The sequence below is a fragment of the Mangifera indica genome, chromosome 5, assembly GCF_011075055.1.
Source record: "Mangifera indica cultivar Alphonso chromosome 5, CATAS_Mindica_2.1, whole genome shotgun sequence".
Taxonomy (NCBI): Eukaryota; Viridiplantae; Streptophyta; class Magnoliopsida; order Sapindales; family Anacardiaceae; genus Mangifera; species Mangifera indica.
The window spans coordinates 20,140,390-20,156,734 of record NC_058141.1 but is presented as its reverse complement, the minus strand read 5'-3'; the positions used below and the strand labels follow the sequence as shown (position 1 = coordinate 20,156,734).

Below are 16,345 nucleotides of genomic sequence, written 5' to 3'. Positions count from 1 at the left end.
ATTGTTTTTTAAATTATATTATTTAAGTGTTTGTGGGTTGGATTGGGTTGTTTCGTATCTTATTTGATGTGATCCGTAAGGCCCATGGTGTGTTGGGCTAAATTGCGGGTTTTATTGGTTGTGTCGGCAGGTCAGAATAGCAAGGCCCGAGGCATGACTTTTGCCTTCGTGAATCTTTAACATGTTGACCTAATCATATTGTATTATTTTTTAACTTACGAATTTTTAGATTATATCAAATTGACTGGCGGGCCTTATCCACGGGCTTCAACATGACCCTTAGCTTGAAAGGTTTGGACACAACCCACAAAATTATGGACTGTACCATTTTATGAGGGCCAAGCTGGCCTGTATATGATAATCATTCTAAATTTCAAAAGGGGAAGCATCCCGCCATAATTTTTCCATATAAAAAGAGGTGCGCTGGCCCTTAACAAACAAAGGCGATGAGCGCGCAAAGAGATGGAAGTGTCGAGCCTACCAATCTCAGCATCACAGAGAGGAAAGTTAATATCAGCTGGCTACACCTCTCTTTCTTCACTTTCTTCCGTATCTTCTTCTGATCTCGCTCGTGGTATACTTTTTTCTATAATTTTTTGTTTTAATTTTATGGTAAGCTAAGTCGTTGCATATCAAGTGTTTGGTATTATTACTACACGAGATTTCTCGCCAAATTATTGTGAAGCAAATCATTTTTTGCACTTGCATCTATATATGTGTGTGTGTGTGTGTGTGTGTGTGTTCAATCCTTAATAGAATTTTAGTTTTGTGACGGAGTTTGATCAACACCTATTATGAACAGATCTAAGAATTTCAGAGAGTGAAGCCATTGATATTCTGAAGGTTGCATCAAAGGGCAGTAGAGTGAGTGGGTCAGAGCGTGGAGCTAATTCAATTATCAATGGTATTTGTCATGTCTTTGATTCTCTTTCTAAATATCTGCTCATTGTTTATGAAGTGAAGTGAATGTGTGTGTATATGAAATAAAGATTGCAAAATTTTCAGTTACAGGATTGTTTCAATGTGTATGTATGTCATGAAGGTGCACGGAATGCCTGGGATATGCTACACGAGGAAGAGTCATTGACACGAATTACTACATCCTGTGCCGATCTAGATAACATATTGGGTGGTGGAATAAATTGTAAAGAAGTTACTGAAATTGGTTAGACATTTTTTTTACTGTTTTGCTTAGTGAATGAGTCTTATTGTGAATACAAGAGTTGGAATCTTGTTTTTCATTTAGTAGATTATCTTATGGCTGATATGTACAGGTGGAGTACCGGGCATTGGTAAAACTCAGCTGGGGTATGGGTTGTCTTTCTATCTTTGTTCTAGTTTCACAGTTGTGGGTTCTTTCAGAAGTTTATTATATTTAAATTTACAGGATTCAGCTTGCGGTTAATGTTCAAATACCTCTTGAATTTGGTGGCCTTGGAGGGAAGGCAATATATATAGGCAAGTATCGGAGTAAAATATTAGTTCTTATGTTGTGTTAATTGGTCTCATATTAGATGTAACCGGTTATCATTTATATTGTGCTTCTGGTTTTTAGATACGGAAGGTAGCTTTATGGTTGAGCGTGCTTTACAGATTGCTGAGGCATGCATAGAGGACATGTCTGAATATAATCGATTTTTACGGAACGATTTTCAAGCTTGCCAAGTTAAAACACAACCCAAGGATATTCTGGAAAACATATTCTATTTCCGTGTCTGCAGCTACACAGAGCAAATTGCCCTTATAAATTACCTGAACAACTTCATCTTAGAGCATAAAGATGTACGGGTAGTATTACTATTTTGGCTTAGTATATACAACAACAAGCATCTACCATTTAGATTGTTTAAATTTATCTAAGTCCCGTGGGTGCTTTAATTAGGTAGAAGGTAACCAAAAATTTTCATTAATTCCCTGCTCTTTTAGCTGTTGTATGTATTGAATGTATTCTTCATTGTCATAACAGGTTAAGATTGTCATTATCGATAGTATTACATTCCATTTCCGCCAAGATTTTGAGGACATGGCCAGAAGAACTCGTGTACTTAGTGAGCTAGCATTGAAGTTGATGAAGCTTGCAAAAGACTTCAGTTTGGCAGTAAGAATGATCTAAATTCAGTTTGTTGAGTTCTATACAACCCCTTTCCTATTTTATTGGTATATTTGCATTTTATGTCAACTGTGTCTACTATTTGTTATTATACTACATTCTAGTTTTCGGGTCATCATTTTGTTTCTTTTGTTCTGCTATGTTTAGACGTGCACTATTTTTGCAGGTTGTTTTACTGAACCAGGTGACCACTAAGTACGCAGAAGGTTCCTATCAACTTACTCTGGCACTGGGTAAGTTGGACTCTTCATCAGCTTCAGCGTCCCATTTGGATTTGTAGTTTTTCATGCTTTAATTTGTACTTGTCACCGCACGTAAAAAAACTCATTCCCTGTATGCTTACCAGGTGATAGTTGGTCACATTCTTGCACAAATCGGATCATTTTGTATTGGAATGGAAATGAACGTTATGCATACATCGACAAATCACCCTCCCTTCGGTCAGCATCTGCACCATATTCTGTGACTAGTAGAGGGATCCGGAACTCTTCTTCAAATGTTAAAAGGATCAAAATGATGTAGGTATGTATAAGATGAAAGACATACTACAAAATCAGTTCTCCCATGTTCTTTCCTTTACAGGGGGCAGTAACAGTGAGATGCATCTATTATATATATGAAATGATTGTAGGTAATAACAGTGACTACAATCTAAATACGTACCCAATACATGGAATTGGCTATCTCATAATTAGGGGTTGTACGTGAAATCTTGAGTGTGGGTGGATTCAATCGAGTCTGAGCATGATTTAAGTTTAGATCAAATCTAATATATTTAGTTTGAATTTGTTTATTTTAGTTTACAGTATCATTGAGAGATTTTAAAAGATAAATAGTATCATTGAAATAGTGAATAGATTAATTGGATAAATAAACAAGTTAATTTTAAGTTTGAATTGTAATTCAAAATTGACTCGTTAGAATTAAATCATGAATTAGAATTGAGTTAACTCGAATTAGATTCATCCTTGATCTTTAGGCATAGTATATTGTTTGAAAACTAATTTCAATTGTGTGGATCAGTGGGGCAGGGCGTTGCTGTGAAGCACATGAAGTCCCCAACCACATTTCCCATTTCCCATCTGAATTCTCACACTTCCTGTAGCTGTAGGCATTGAAGTATAATCTATTTGCGAGAAGTATTGTTTAGATTATCAGTGTAATGTTTGACGACTCAAGATAACATTTCATTATTTTTAGTATTTGGTCTTAAGCATTGCTTGTACTACTTTCTCAACCATGTTTCGCTAGCAAATATCCGCCCGCAAGCATATTCTTCAAAGATCTTTTTGACCACTCCACCTAACCTTTTCACCTCGCTAACTTTCCAGCAACCCACCAAATTTTGCTTTAGTTGGCAGCTATCTATTATTTAGATCTAATCAAAATAGAAAATCGAGTGATATGCTTCTTTTTTTAATAGAAAATGCTTCTCCCTTTTATGGGTCATAGTTATCTAGTGCAATTGCCATTCTGAGTTGAGTGTGGTGTGGCCAGCCGCTGCTTCTGGTTGGTTGGACAGATTTCTTAACTCCCTTTTATGGACTTACCGTTGCATTTGTCATAAGTATCGCCAGATACAACTGCGGATGTATTATAGGCAATTATTACTGAATATAAAACTCGCACCACATTTTAACCGTCCAAGAGCGGACAATCCGAAGTTTAACGCCCATGTTTTCATATGGGGCTGGCGTTAGCCTGACTGTAAAATTTCCTAAAACATATATATATAGGCCAAAGGACTATTTCCCACCCAAGGTATGCTTTTTTAGTAAATTCTTATCTGTTAACTTTGAAAAGTCCGTTTACTTACTCATGGACTATTAAAAAAAAGGATAGATTGACAAATTCAGAGGTAAAATTATTATTTTATTTGTAATATTAAAAAAAACTTAAATTAAATTTATTTTTTATCCCCAAATCTTAAAAACTAACACTTTCCCCTTAACCTAAGTTTTTAACAACTGCATATTCCCCCCTAGGGTTTCCAAATTCAGATCCAATTTTTTCGATAACGACCAACGCTTTTCAAGCACCTACACTCCCTCCCTGACAGCCCCTCCTTCCGACTTTGCAGCCTTCGACGCTCTTAGGTGTCGTCATTGACGAAGACGAATCGTCTTCGTCGACGATGTCTTCATCGACGACGAAGACTCTTTGAAGACGCGTTGTCTTTGTTGACTATGACGCCTAGGAGCATCGGAGGCCGCACGGTCGGAAGGAGGTGCCGTCGGGGAGGGAGAGTAGGTGCTTGGAGAGTGTCGGTCATCGTCGGAAAAATTGAATCTGAAGTTTGGAAATTCTAGGGGGGAAATACAGTTTTTAAAAACTTAGGTTGGGGGGAAAGTGTTAGTTTTTAGGGTTTGGAGGGGAAAATGATATGACCAATGGACTCAGTTAACTTTAACGGCCCATGAGTGGGTAAATGAGTTTTTCAAAATTAACGGAGAGAACTTTGAGAATTCATCATAGTTTGGGTGGGACATAGTCCTTTGGCCATATATATATATATGAAATTTCTTCTTGTCAAGTTAGATTTGAGACAAGTTAATCTGATTTATGAATTTAAAAAAATTTGATTTCAATATTTTAAAATTATGTTATTTTCATTCATACGTATTATTTTAATTAATTTAAATTTAATTACAATATTAATAAAATTTAGTTCAAATCTGAATGGTATCAAAATCAAATATAAAAATTCACTTTTCATTGAAACAAATTTCAGTTGGTTGAAACTCAAATTCATGTTGTTTGGAATCTCTGCCTGCTTTCCACCTTGGCTTCAGTCATATTGGTGGAAAACGACGCTGGCATTAAGGTTTGGTATTTGATCCAATTGTATGGAACCAAGGATCAATTTGGTCCCGATTTCGAAACACAGCTCATTGCATAACTAGGATGATATAAAAATTTAAAAAAAAATGACATGGCAACCAAAAAAAAAAAATCAAGAAAAACTAAATACTCATGCTTAGTGTAAAAAATGAAAGGCAGAGCATCTTCTAATTCCTACCCAGAGTCAATGGTTGAGATGTCTCCTCTCTGAATCTAACGGACGGTCAGCTCTCCTTACCTGTCCCTTGTGGAGACGGGAAGATCAACAACAAAGAGTTGTTGGCTTGGCTGGTTGGCTCTCCTTGCCTCACATTCATTTCCCTTCAAATAAAATCCCATTCCTCTCTTTTTCACCATCTCCAAACCCATCGAGAGTCTCATTCTCGATTATACCAAAATCTCAACGCTAACTCATGGCTTCGACCACTTGGTCTTTGAACCTTTCACAGACCCTTCTGGCTCGTGCCATTTCTCACCATGGTTCCACTCAATCCTCTGACCAACACCACCGTCTCTCTCTTTCTTCCTCACTCTCTCTTCCCACTTTCTCTGGTCTCAAATCCACCTCTTCGTGCGTCCCACGCGCCACCTCCTCCCGTCGTCGCTTTCCCGCGCGTCAGCAACACAATATAATTCGTGCTGCAGCGGTTGAAACCGTTGGCGCCACCACTGAGACCTCGTTAGTTGAGACATCAATTAACACGATTAGATTTTTGGCTGTTGATGCCGTTGAGAAGGCGAATTCGGGACACCCTGGCTTGCCCATGGGCTGTGCTCCGATGGGTCATATTTTGTATGATGAGATCATGAAGTATAACCCCAAGAACCCTTACTGGTTCAACCGTGATCGCTTCGTGCTGTCTGCTGGACATGGCTGTATGTTGCAATATGCTCTGCTTCACCTCGCAGGTTACGATAGTGTCAAGGTGGGTTCTTCAACTGATTAGATCTGGACTTTAATTTGCGATTAAAAAGCTTTAATTTTGTCTTTTGTTTGAGATTAATTATTATGATTATTTTAATAATTTTAGGAAGAGGACTTGAAGAACTTCAGGCAGTGGGGAAGCAGAACACCTGGACACCCGGAGAACTTTGAGACACCTGGTGTTGAAGTCACAACTGGTTAGTTGCTAGTTATCTTGTTTTACTAATTTTGTCTTCTTAAGGCGACTGATTAAAGTTTCAATTTTATTTCATCTTTTGCATAGGTCCTCTTGGTCAGGGTGTTGCCAATGCCGTTGGATTGGCTCTTGCTGAGAAGCACTTGGCCGCACGATTCAACAAGCCAGACAATGAGATCGTTGACCACTATACGTATGATAACTATTTTTCTAGATCTCTCTTATTTTTATTTTGGTTTTTAATGTTTTGAATTTGTTTGGGTTGGTGACTTTTTTTGTGTTTTATTTTAGATATGTAATTTTGGGTGATGGATGTCAAATGGAAGGGGTTGCAAACGAGGCATGCTCTCTTGCTGGGCATTGGGGACTCGGGAAGCTCATCGCTTTCTATGATGACAACCATATCTCTATTGATGGCGACACTGAGATTGCATTTACAGAGAGTGTTGACAAGCGTTTTGAGGGTCTTGGATGGCATGTTATCTGGGTCAAGAATGGAAACACTGGCTATGATGATATTCGTGCTGCCATTAAGGAAGCTAAGGCTGTTAAAGACAAACCCACTTTGATCAAGGTTAGATTTTTAATTCATGCAACAGATCTTTTTGTTGGACTCATGAAATTCTTTTGAAGATAAATAGTTTCATTATTTACTTATCTATCAGTCTCTCATTTTTTGGGTTTCAATGGAAGTTTGGAGCATGCTTCAATTTTGCATTAGCATTTTGCATGTCTTCAAATGCTTTATTGAACTTTTTACATTTTTACAGGTGACTACAACAATTGGCTATGGGTCTCCAAACAAAGCAAACTCATACAGTGTGCATGGGAGTGCTTTGGGTGCCAAGGAAGTTGATGCTACTAGAAAGAATCTTGGATGGCCATATGAGCCTTTCCATGTACCTGAGGATGTTAAAAAGTAATTAATTGTAGATAACTTCAATCCATTCATTATGCTACTAGATTTAGTTCATATTCGGTGACTCTTCTGGCTGTTTTGCAGGCACTGGAGTCGCCACGCTGCCGGGGGTGCTGCTTATGAGGCTGAATGGAATGCCAAATTTGCTGAGTATGAGAAAAAATACAAGGAGGAAGCTGCTGAATTTAAGTATATCATCAATGGTGAATTGCCCGCTGGTTGGGAGAAAGCACTTCCGGTAAGTGGGTCTATAATGATCTTGTTTATTGCTGATCATCTTTACCTTCAAGGGCTTGTTTGATATAATGACAGTGGAGAATTTTTTGAATATTTGCATAAACATGTTCATGATCTTTGCATTTTGAATGGCATTGTCTTTTTTTCTCCCTTCGACAATTCCTCTTCATTATTCTTGCTTGACGAATCATCTTAACATATGGAATAAGATGATCTGTTAAAGTGACTTGTTTGCAATTTTTCAGACATATACTCCAGAGAGCCCAGCTGATGCCACTAGGAATTTATCTCAGCAATGTCTTAATGCCCTTGCAAAGGTTCTCCCTGGTCTTCTCGGTGGCAGTGCAGATCTTGCATCTTCCAACATGACCTTGTTGAAAATGTTTGGAGACTTCCAAAAGGACACCCCGGAGGAACGCAATGTTAGATTTGGTGTTAGGGAGCATGGGATGGGAGCCATATGCAATGGCATTGCCCTTCACAGCCCAGGCCTATTACCTTACTGTGCTACTTTCTTTGTCTTCACTGACTACATGAGAGCTGCTATAAGGATTTCTGCTTTGTGTGAAGCTGGAGTTATCTATGTTATGACCCATGATTCCATTGGTCTTGGAGAAGATGGACCTACCCATCAACCAATTGAACACCTTGCAAGTTTCCGTGCAATGCCTAACGTTCTGATGCTCCGCCCAGCTGATGGAAATGAAACTGCTGGTGCATATAAGGTTGCTGTTCTCAGCAGGAAAAGACCCTCCATCCTTGCCCTCTCTCGTCAAAAGCTTCCCCACCTTCCTGGAACTTCCATTGAAGGAGTCGAGAAGGGTGGCTACATTATTTCAGACAATTCATCTGGTAACAAACCTGATGTTATTTTGATTGGAACTGGTTCGGAATTGGAAATTGCTGCTAAGGCTGCTGAGGAACTTAGAAAGGAAGGGAAGGCTGTAAGAGTTGTCTCTTTTGTTTCTTGGGAGCTTTTTGATGAGCAATCAGCTGAATACAAGGAAAGTGTGCTTCCAGCAGCTGTAACAGCTAGAGTCAGCATTGAAGCCGGATCAACATTTGGGTGGGAGAAGATTGTTGGAAGCAAGGGAAAAGCCATTGGTATCGACCGGTTTGGGGCTAGTGCACCTGCAGGAAAAATATACAAGGAGTTTGGTATCACTGCAGAGGCTGTCGTTGCCGCAGCTAAGGAACTCTGCTAGGTTGGGTTAGCAGTTGTCCTCTAAAACTTGCTGCTATTGCATATGGGTTTCTTGGTGGGGGATTACCGTGAAGAGAGGCCATTCCCAAGAGAACTGTTTCAACAAATGGCCTCATTTGTTTTAATAAAAGCAAGATTAAAATTCTTCTGTTTCTTATAATTTCATAGCAGAGAAACATAAGTTGAAGAGAGAGAGAGAGAGAGAGTAGGGCCATATTAATGTTAATGAATTTGTGCAACTATTTGACCTGTCTTAAGTTTTGTAATGGTTGTTGATTTTGAATGCAGTTGGCTAGTCTCCACCATCTTTATTTCTTTATTGTGTTAATTTGTAATCCAAATTTTAGCCTTATGTTCTTTTTCCCCAAATGTGGTTTTATTGAACCATATTCGGTTGGTTCTGCATGTTTTCAAATACGGCTACAGGCATATATAGTTCATTGATGATTATTACTTGACAGTGGCGAAACAAGTTAATTTTGGGTTAGAGTTTCAATTCGGTTCGAAATTGATTTATTTGTTCATCTTGTCGTGATATTGTAATGATACTTTACTCTAATTTGAATTAGATATTATGACTTTGATCTAATCTCAAATTAACCTCAAATTTAATTTGATTCAATTTAAATTCATTTTTACTATTACATCCTAACATCCCTAAGGGGTAAATGCCCTTTTGTCAAAATTTGATTGGCTGAAGGTTTCAAGCCATTCAATATAGGTAGGGCAATCCAATCTCTCCATGAGTAGAAAGGGACCTAACAAATTAGAAATTTAGTGAAAATAAAGTCTTATTTATTTGTTGTTGGGAGGAGTAAAGAAAGAAAGAAAAAGATATTGACCTACTGATAAGTTTGTGGTTGTTGGAGCTTATGTTCTCAACCTGGCCTATCCATATTGTCCTGTATCAACAAAAGTTCTTTCCAAGTTATGGTATGGCAGTGGACCCTTCTTGACAACAAACGGTTTCAGATGACACAACCATCAAGGAATTTCAGCATATTGAAGGGTATATATCGGTGAGATTATATTCAGACTGGTGTCTATAATATTAAATTATACGAATTTTAAAATACCCATACCCTTAAAAGTTAGTTATTGAAATTAAAAAGTTTACAGTTAAATAAACGCTATATTAAAAGCACACATTTTTTTATATGAGATTTTATTTTTATATCGTACACTTGATATTGTAATACATAATTTTAATGTATTCTCTTTTTATGCAAGTTGTTCGAGCTAAATAAATGCCCAAGTTTTCGGTTCGCATCAAGGAGTAAGTTTGCTAATGAATTACAATATGCTGAAATTCCTTCATGGTTGTGTCATTTGAAACCATATATTTACGTTAACTTTTGAATAGTCAAACATTTCAATTCAGATGAAATACAGTCCTATAAATGATAGAAGAAAGAAAAGATTAGGAGGATTATTTTATGACTGATGTAGCCCTGACCAAAGAAGTAGAAGCCTATTAGTAGATCATCCTTCCAAGTGGTGCAATGCCCACTAAGCAGCCCAATTGTACCGATTCATGATTCTCGATTCCGATGTTGTCATCTTGAGATGTTTCCGAATTTTCTCTATAAATTTGAACACCACATCCACAACCCCCGCCAATTAAATGCAAGTCAATCAACTTAAAAAATTAAAATGAGCAGGGCTTTAGTCCTCAAAACCTACCAATTAAATCGTGAATACTGCATTATTCAATGAATAAACCCAGCACCACAAGTGAGACCGAATATTATATCACACACACCATCTTCACCAAACCTGAATTTGTTGGTTGACCTTGTGAAATCACACCTACCCAAAAGCTTGCTTGGTCTTCAACAAACCATTCATCATTTTAAATATTTAATTAAATATTTATATAATATATCATAACTCATCATATAATTAAATATTATTTTATCTTTAATTTAAATCATCAAATTATATAATAATACACTATCAAAGTTTTTTATTGGGTATACATAATTTATTTATCCTTTTATTAACATTGTTGATATTAACAAAAAAATATGTAAAATTAGAGATATAATGAAAACAAAATGAGGGTTTTTAAGGTGTTTTGGTTGACTATTTGAAAACCCAGTAGATTTTGGAGAAAATTAGACAAAATAACAATATGAATGAAATAAAAAAAAAAAAATATCATTCATATGCATTTGTAGATTCCGTATTTACAAGAAAAGATGGAATAATTATTATGTAATACTTAGAAAAATATACATAAATACAAGTATATTGAATTTATACAGTTAAAGAAGTCAATCGATTTATGTTATCTTATTCAAAGATGAGATAATTGTATTATCCTATGATTGTAAGAGATAGAGATAGGATAAAATCAAGTACTAGCAGAAGACTAAAATTAAATATTGAGTGGATTGTAAAAACCATGCTGCCAACACTCATTCATCCTTTTGTTCTTGTTCTCACCATTATGAAGCCTCTTCAAAGAAGACTTGTATTAATACAAATAGTTTAGATAGTAAAAAATTTGATATTTTTGACATATCTTTGTATAGTTTTTTAGATATTTTTTTGCATAATTTGTTTACGATCAAATTTACTTATTTGATTGTAAAGATGAAAATTTTAATTTTAATTATTTGTCTTCCTTTAAAGTTTACCTTTATAGACTTTTAGGCAAACTTTCCTTGTTATATTATTTGATATAAGTTTTTACTTATTTGACTATCCTTCTTTATTTAAGATAGGACATACTTAGATTATTTGGGGTTCTTCCCTTTAATCCCATTGTTCATGAAGGCCGTTAACCTGCACTTCTAGTAAACTGCGTATATATGACATGTTCGATCCCTGAATACTCTTTGCACAACTGGTCACTCAGGTTAGGCACCCCTTTCATATAACTCTTAAGCATTGTTCTAAGGAAAAGTTTGACGGCCCGGATAAATTAACTGTATTGGCATTTAGAAAGGTATTTTAAAATTTTCGCCAGTTATATCTTGCCAAGTCAGCAATTTTCTATTGCCTAAAAACACATTAGGTGGCTGTCTCTCTCACCTCATCTAATACGCACGAGGGAGTCGGTAAGGCTCTACATGCTGCAATTCAAAGCTGTACATCTGTGCCCCTTACCAACCTCAACTTCGTATACCCAATTACCCATCCAAACAAACTTAAATTCTAGCTCAAGGTACAATCACTCATAGCACAGCCTATGAACTTTTCTGCCATTGACTAAATTTTCAGAGAGTTTTTGGGAATTTACTTATCCTCTGCAAGCAGCCTAACGCTTTATTGAGTTGGTGAAACCTGCCACCGAGTGAATATAACAACCAGAAACGACACCAGCCACTACACCAATTAAGAAAACGACTTCATTGCATTGTTTCTTCTGTCAACACAAACCCATTTCAGGAAGGAGAGACTGACGAGGAGACATGGCGCAAGTTAGCAAAATTTGTAACGGTGCCATCGTTTCCCCAGGCCTTTCAAAATCCCACCAGCCCAAGTCAGTTTTCTCTGTTTCGTTTAGACCACAGAGCAAAGGCTGTTCCAGTTCTTGGGGATTGAAACACAATGTTAAATTGGGTAATCATGCAGTTCGTACAGTTAAGGCTTTGGCTTCCGTTGGCGCTGCTGAGAAGCCATCAAGTGTATCTGAGATTGTGTTGCAGCCGATCAAAGAGATATCGGGTACAATCAAATTGCCGGGTTCCAAGTCGCTCTCCAATCGGATTCTCCTCCTCGCCGCCCTCTCTGAGGTCTTTTTTAAAATCCAAAATTGAAATTACTTTATTTTTTGTATTAATTTTCAGAAAATGTATACAAGTTGAATGAATTTAATTACAGCTGGACTGGATAGTGTAGTTGGTACCAGTAGTCTTCCAAAGAAAGATAATGGAAAGTATGGAATTACATAGGGAGAAAAATGTGACTTTGAAAAGTTTGGTCGTGGTGGAGCTTGATTATAGGAGTTACTTTTTCTTTAAGTTTAACGTTATCGTAGCTATATAGAGTTTTGGGTTGTCATTTCTATCTCGATTGGGGAATATGAATAAGAAAAAAGAGCCTTAGATATTGTCTGTGTGCTTAGCTCTCATAAATGCCGGATTCTTATGCATGATCTTAGAACATATTTGGTCTGTGTTTTGGAATTATTTTCTTATTCTTAATTGACTTGGAAGAGTGTATTTGTAGAAATTTATTTGATCATTTGATTGTGCAGGGAACAACTGTGGTAGACAATTTGTTGGAAAGTGATGACATTTTCCACATGCTTGTTGCCTTGAAAAAACTTGGATTGAATGTAGAAGAGGACAAGGCAAATAGACGAGCAATTGTGGAAGGTTGTGGTGGTCTGTTTCCGGTCACTAAAGAATCGAAGGGTGAAGTTGAGCTATTCCTTGGAAATGCAGGGACAGCAATGCGTCCATTGACTGCTGCAGTAACTGCCGCTGGTGGCAATCTGAGGTTTGTCTAATATTGCTTGAAAATGTTTGCTGTAAATGTTTGGTGCCAGTAATATTAAGATTTTGATGGAAGAGTTGCTCTCTTTAAACAGGTGGTCTGTGTTGCACACAGATGGTTGACAAGGGTTCTTTCATAAACTTTTATAATAATATATGATTTTCAGGCAATTTGATATGATTCATAGAATGCACATACGAACTTATATTCAGGATTAATATATGATGCACTTCAGTCAATATTGTTCCTAAGTTTCTCAAATCTGATTACATCAGATTATGAATAACAATTTCCAGAGAGTTGTAAAATCACAAAAATCAACTGGTGCCAGCCTTCTTTCTGTTATTTGTTACTTGTTAGAGTTATGCAATCCATTGCCAAAGTAACTTTTAACTAGCTTCTGTCATGGAATGCATTATGTCTCTCCTTTCCACAACATATCATTACAAAAAAACTTATACTTTGCTGTGGTCCAATTTATATCAGCTACATTCTTGATGGAGTACCTCGAATGAGAGAGAGACCAATTGGGGACTTGGTAGATGCTCTTAAGCAGCTTGGTGCTGATGCTGATTGTTTTCATGGAACAAATTGCCCCCCTGTTCGAATCAATGGAAAGGGAGGCCTCCCAGGAGGAAAGGTGAGGTTCAAATTACCTTTTCATTGGCTTCTTGTGACTTGATTTAGTTGGCTCTGCTCCTTTTGTAGTTTAGCATGGTGAACTATAAAATAAGTGGGATCTATGTCAAATAAAACTATATGTACCAACATTTTTTACAAATTATCCATACTAACTGACGTGGTAACATATGATTGGATAATTTTGAAATTAAAGAAAAAGTAAATAATCACATCCCAATCACATTCTGCCATGTTAGTTAGTGTGGAAAAGTTAATAAGAAACGTTTGTCTATGTAGTTTTATTCATCTACATCATGCAATAGACTTGAATTAAATTCAGAAGCTTTTGCCTAATTATCATTTGCATATAGAACTTATGTTTCATATAGGGTTTGACTATCATATGCATGCAACTTCTGTTCATGTAGGGTTTGTATCCTATGTTCTCTAGATGTTTGCCTGTCATATTTGACCTTGTTTTGCATTCATTTCAAACTTCTATGTGTCTCCTTTTTCAGGTGAAGCTTTCTGGAAAAATTAGTAGCCAATATTTGACTGCTTTGCTCATGGCAGCACCTTTGGCTCTCGGAGATGTGGAAGTTGAGATAATTGATCAGCTTATTTCCATTCCTTATGTTGAGATGACTTTGAAATTGATGGAACGTTTTGGGGTCACTGTAGAGCACAGTGATAGTTGGGATAGGTTCTTCATTCGGGGAGGTCAAAAATACAAGTAGGTTGCTTTGATATATAGGTCTTTAGCTTTATGAAACCTGGGTTGCATTTCAAGTACTGAGCTATAGATCTTTGACAGGTCTCCTGGAAATGCTTTTGTGGAAGGTGATGCTTCAAGTGCAAGTTACTTCCTAGCTGGTGCTGCAGTCACTGGTGGGACCATCACAGTTGAAGGTTGTGGAACAACTAGTTTACAGGTATTTCTTTTACCACTCTCTTGTTATCTTTTTTTTTCCTGTGACAGCATGCAATGTTGCTTTTCTAGCACAGATTGCTTTCCGCCATTGTAAATTTTAATGGCTTTGATCCTATCTATGTCGCTGTCCAGAGTAATTCCAATATATGTTTAGGTCCTGGATGAGTATAGATCATGTATCTGTAATATCTGCACACACCAATGAACAAACTTTCTCATTTTTCTCTGTTTCTTCATTGTTCAAGGGAGATGTGAAATTTGCTGAGGTTCTTGGGCAAATGGGTGCTAAAGTTTCGTGGAAGGAGAACTCTGTCACTGTCACAGGACCTCCTCGGACTCCTTATGGAAGGAAACACTTGCAAGCTATTGATGTCAACATGAACAAGATGCCAGATGTTGCCATGACTCTTGCTGTAGTTGCACTGTTTGCTGATGGTCCTACTGCCATTAGAGATGGTATGTTTTTGCCCTTTGTGAAAGATGATGTCTTTAGAGTTGTAAAGTGGTAGTAGGATAAATTAAAGGTACTTGGAAAATTTTGGAGTAGCCATTGTCTTGCTTAACAAAGAGCACATACATAAAGACTATGCCTGTTTGATGGAACTGTATAATCAGTATAGTCTGGCATATTCAATTGGTTCAACATAAGGGAAAATGTTTAGCTTGTTCTGTAATTGATAATGACTGTCAAGATAACCAAATATTGCAGTGAGAACTGTGGAATTCTTAATTCATTGGTTTTGCATTTACATGTGACTTAGGTAACGTTGACAATTAACTTTTGGCCACCATTTACCATACATTTGATTTTTTATTAAGTAAACACATTGATCTTTTTGTCAGTAAAGACTTCTCCCAAAAAGTTAAAAACATCTTTAGAGAAACATGTGGTTGTGGAATAAGCGTTCCCTTTTTTATAAACCCAACTTCATGTGCAGATGCTGAAAAATGATTTGTCTTAAAACTTAGTGATTAAAATGGAAAATATGCACTTTCTTAGAGATTTATAGTCTTAAATATATTCTTGAATCTTTCACAGTGGCAAGTTGGAGAGTGAAAGAGACTGAGCGAATGATTGCTATTTGCACAGAACTCAGGAAGGCAAGTGAACTAGTGGCTTTGCTATAATTTTAAATATTGGCAGTGCCTTTGCTTTAGGATTGATTTACATTTGTGCTTAATATTTCAGCTGGGAGCTACAGTTGAAGAAGGACCAGACTATTGTGTGATCACTCCACCAGAGAAACTAAATGTGACCGCAATTGACACTTACGACGATCACCGCATGGCCATGGCATTCTCTCTTGCTGCCTGTGCAGAAGTTCCAGTCACCATCAAGGATCCTAGTTGCACTCGGAAAACTTTCCCGGACTACTTCGATGTCCTCCAAAGGGTTACAAAGTATTAAATGGATCTACAATTTTCACAAGAGAATCTTTGCGCCACGTGAACCGTAGCATTTTGAAAACAATCCTCACTTAGATTTTGCAAAGTTCTGTAATTTTTAGTGATATACTGATATGTCTGTGCAAGTTGAATCTGTTTTTTTTTTTTTTTTTAATCCCAAGACTAAATTATTTTTTTACCTATACTTGCTTGTTTGATCTTTATCTTGAAAGGTTCAATCTAAAACCAATATGACTCAAGTGGGTTCAACCCTTTGTACTTTTTAGTCTATAAATACAAATGGTTTTGTTGGTTTCTTTTCTGATTCCCCTTCTCCACTGGACTCTCCACCATTTCCTCGTGGATATCAGTAACGTAAATTTTACTTGTGATGTGTCTCGCAGTTGAGTTCAACTTGAGTATTCTGTATTCCTTAAAAAAGGGCTGGAAAATTTTTTCATGGAATTTATTAACTGACTCTGGGTAGAAAGGAAATCAGCAAAATTGTCTTGACATATGATTGTAA

At 36.9% G+C, this 16,345-nt stretch overlaps 3 protein-coding genes across 4 annotated transcripts; all 3 read left to right on the top strand.

The window, feature by feature from the left end:
• Positions 1–322: 322 nt before the first annotated feature.
• LOC123216089 (DNA repair protein RAD51 homolog 3) lies at positions 323–3,323 on the top strand. 2 transcript variants are annotated; one of them, XM_044636451.1, is made up of 10 exons: positions 323–574; positions 803–904; positions 1,043–1,165; positions 1,275–1,308; positions 1,388–1,458; positions 1,556–1,782; positions 1,967–2,098; positions 2,277–2,343; positions 2,457–2,632; positions 3,134–3,323. In XM_044636451.1, exons 1-9 carry the CDS (start codon positions 463–465, stop codon positions 2,630–2,632), a joined length of 1,044 nt encoding a protein of 347 aa, XP_044492386.1. In that variant the 5' UTR covers positions 323–462; the 3' UTR covers positions 3,134–3,323. The 2 variants fall into 2 exon arrangements, with proteins under 2 accessions (XP_044492386.1, XP_044492387.1); XM_044636452.1 differs by lacking the exons at positions 323–574; positions 3,134–3,323 and having other exon boundaries at positions 1,006–1,165; positions 2,457–2,820.
• Positions 3,324–5,179: 1,856 nt separating this feature from the next.
• On the top strand, positions 5,180–8,737 carry LOC123216580 (transketolase, chloroplastic). The gene is made up of 7 exons (XM_044637036.1): positions 5,180–5,877; positions 5,983–6,073; positions 6,160–6,265; positions 6,364–6,646; positions 6,843–6,991; positions 7,076–7,229; positions 7,474–8,737. The coding sequence occupies exons 1-7, from the start codon at positions 5,365–5,367 to the stop codon at positions 8,431–8,433; spliced, it is 2,256 nt and encodes a 751-aa protein (XP_044492971.1). The 5' UTR covers positions 5,180–5,364; the 3' UTR covers positions 8,434–8,737.
• A 2,799-nt stretch (positions 8,738–11,536) lies between these two features.
• On the top strand, positions 11,537–16,136 carry LOC123216564 (3-phosphoshikimate 1-carboxyvinyltransferase 2). Its single transcript, XM_044637014.1, has 8 exons — positions 11,537–12,175; positions 12,640–12,884; positions 13,368–13,521; positions 14,021–14,235; positions 14,317–14,434; positions 14,679–14,889; positions 15,473–15,534; positions 15,623–16,136. The coding sequence occupies exons 1-8, from the start codon at positions 11,852–11,854 to the stop codon at positions 15,839–15,841; spliced, it is 1,548 nt and encodes a 515-aa protein (XP_044492949.1). The 5' UTR covers positions 11,537–11,851; the 3' UTR covers positions 15,842–16,136.
• Positions 16,137–16,345: the final 209 nt, after the last annotated feature.

What these genes read in the sequence shown, in the direction of transcription:
- LOC123216564 (XM_044637014.1), top strand. Translation starts at nt 11,852, where the DNA reads ATGGCGCAAGTTAGCAAAATTTGTAACGGTGCCATCGTTTCCCCAGGC. An exon ending in GAGGCCTCCCAGGAGGAAAG is followed by an intron (nt 13,522 to 14,020) that starts GTGAGGTTCAAA and finishes CTCCTTTTTCAG; the next exon opens with GTGAAGCTTTCTGGAAAAAT. An exon ending in TCCTACTGCCATTAGAGATG is followed by an intron (nt 14,890 to 15,472) that starts GTATGTTTTTGC and finishes AATCTTTCACAG; the next exon opens with TGGCAAGTTGGAGAGTGAAA.
- LOC123216089 (XM_044636451.1), top strand. Translation starts at nt 463, where the DNA reads ATGGAAGTGTCGAGCCTACCAATCTCAGCATCACAGAGAGGAAAGTTA. An exon ending in TTCTTCTGATCTCGCTCGTG is followed by an intron (nt 575 to 802) that starts GTATACTTTTTT and finishes TATTATGAACAG; the next exon opens with ATCTAAGAATTTCAGAGAGT. An exon ending in CAAAAGACTTCAGTTTGGCA is followed by an intron (nt 2,099 to 2,276) that starts GTAAGAATGATC and finishes CTATTTTTGCAG; the next exon opens with GTTGTTTTACTGAACCAGGT.
- LOC123216580 (XM_044637036.1), top strand. Translation starts at nt 5,365, where the DNA reads ATGGCTTCGACCACTTGGTCTTTGAACCTTTCACAGACCCTTCTGGCT. An exon ending in TGGTGTTGAAGTCACAACTG is followed by an intron (nt 6,074 to 6,159) that starts GTTAGTTGCTAG and finishes TCTTTTGCATAG; the next exon opens with GTCCTCTTGGTCAGGGTGTT. An exon ending in GTACCTGAGGATGTTAAAAA is followed by an intron (nt 6,992 to 7,075) that starts GTAATTAATTGT and finishes GCTGTTTTGCAG; the next exon opens with GCACTGGAGTCGCCACGCTG.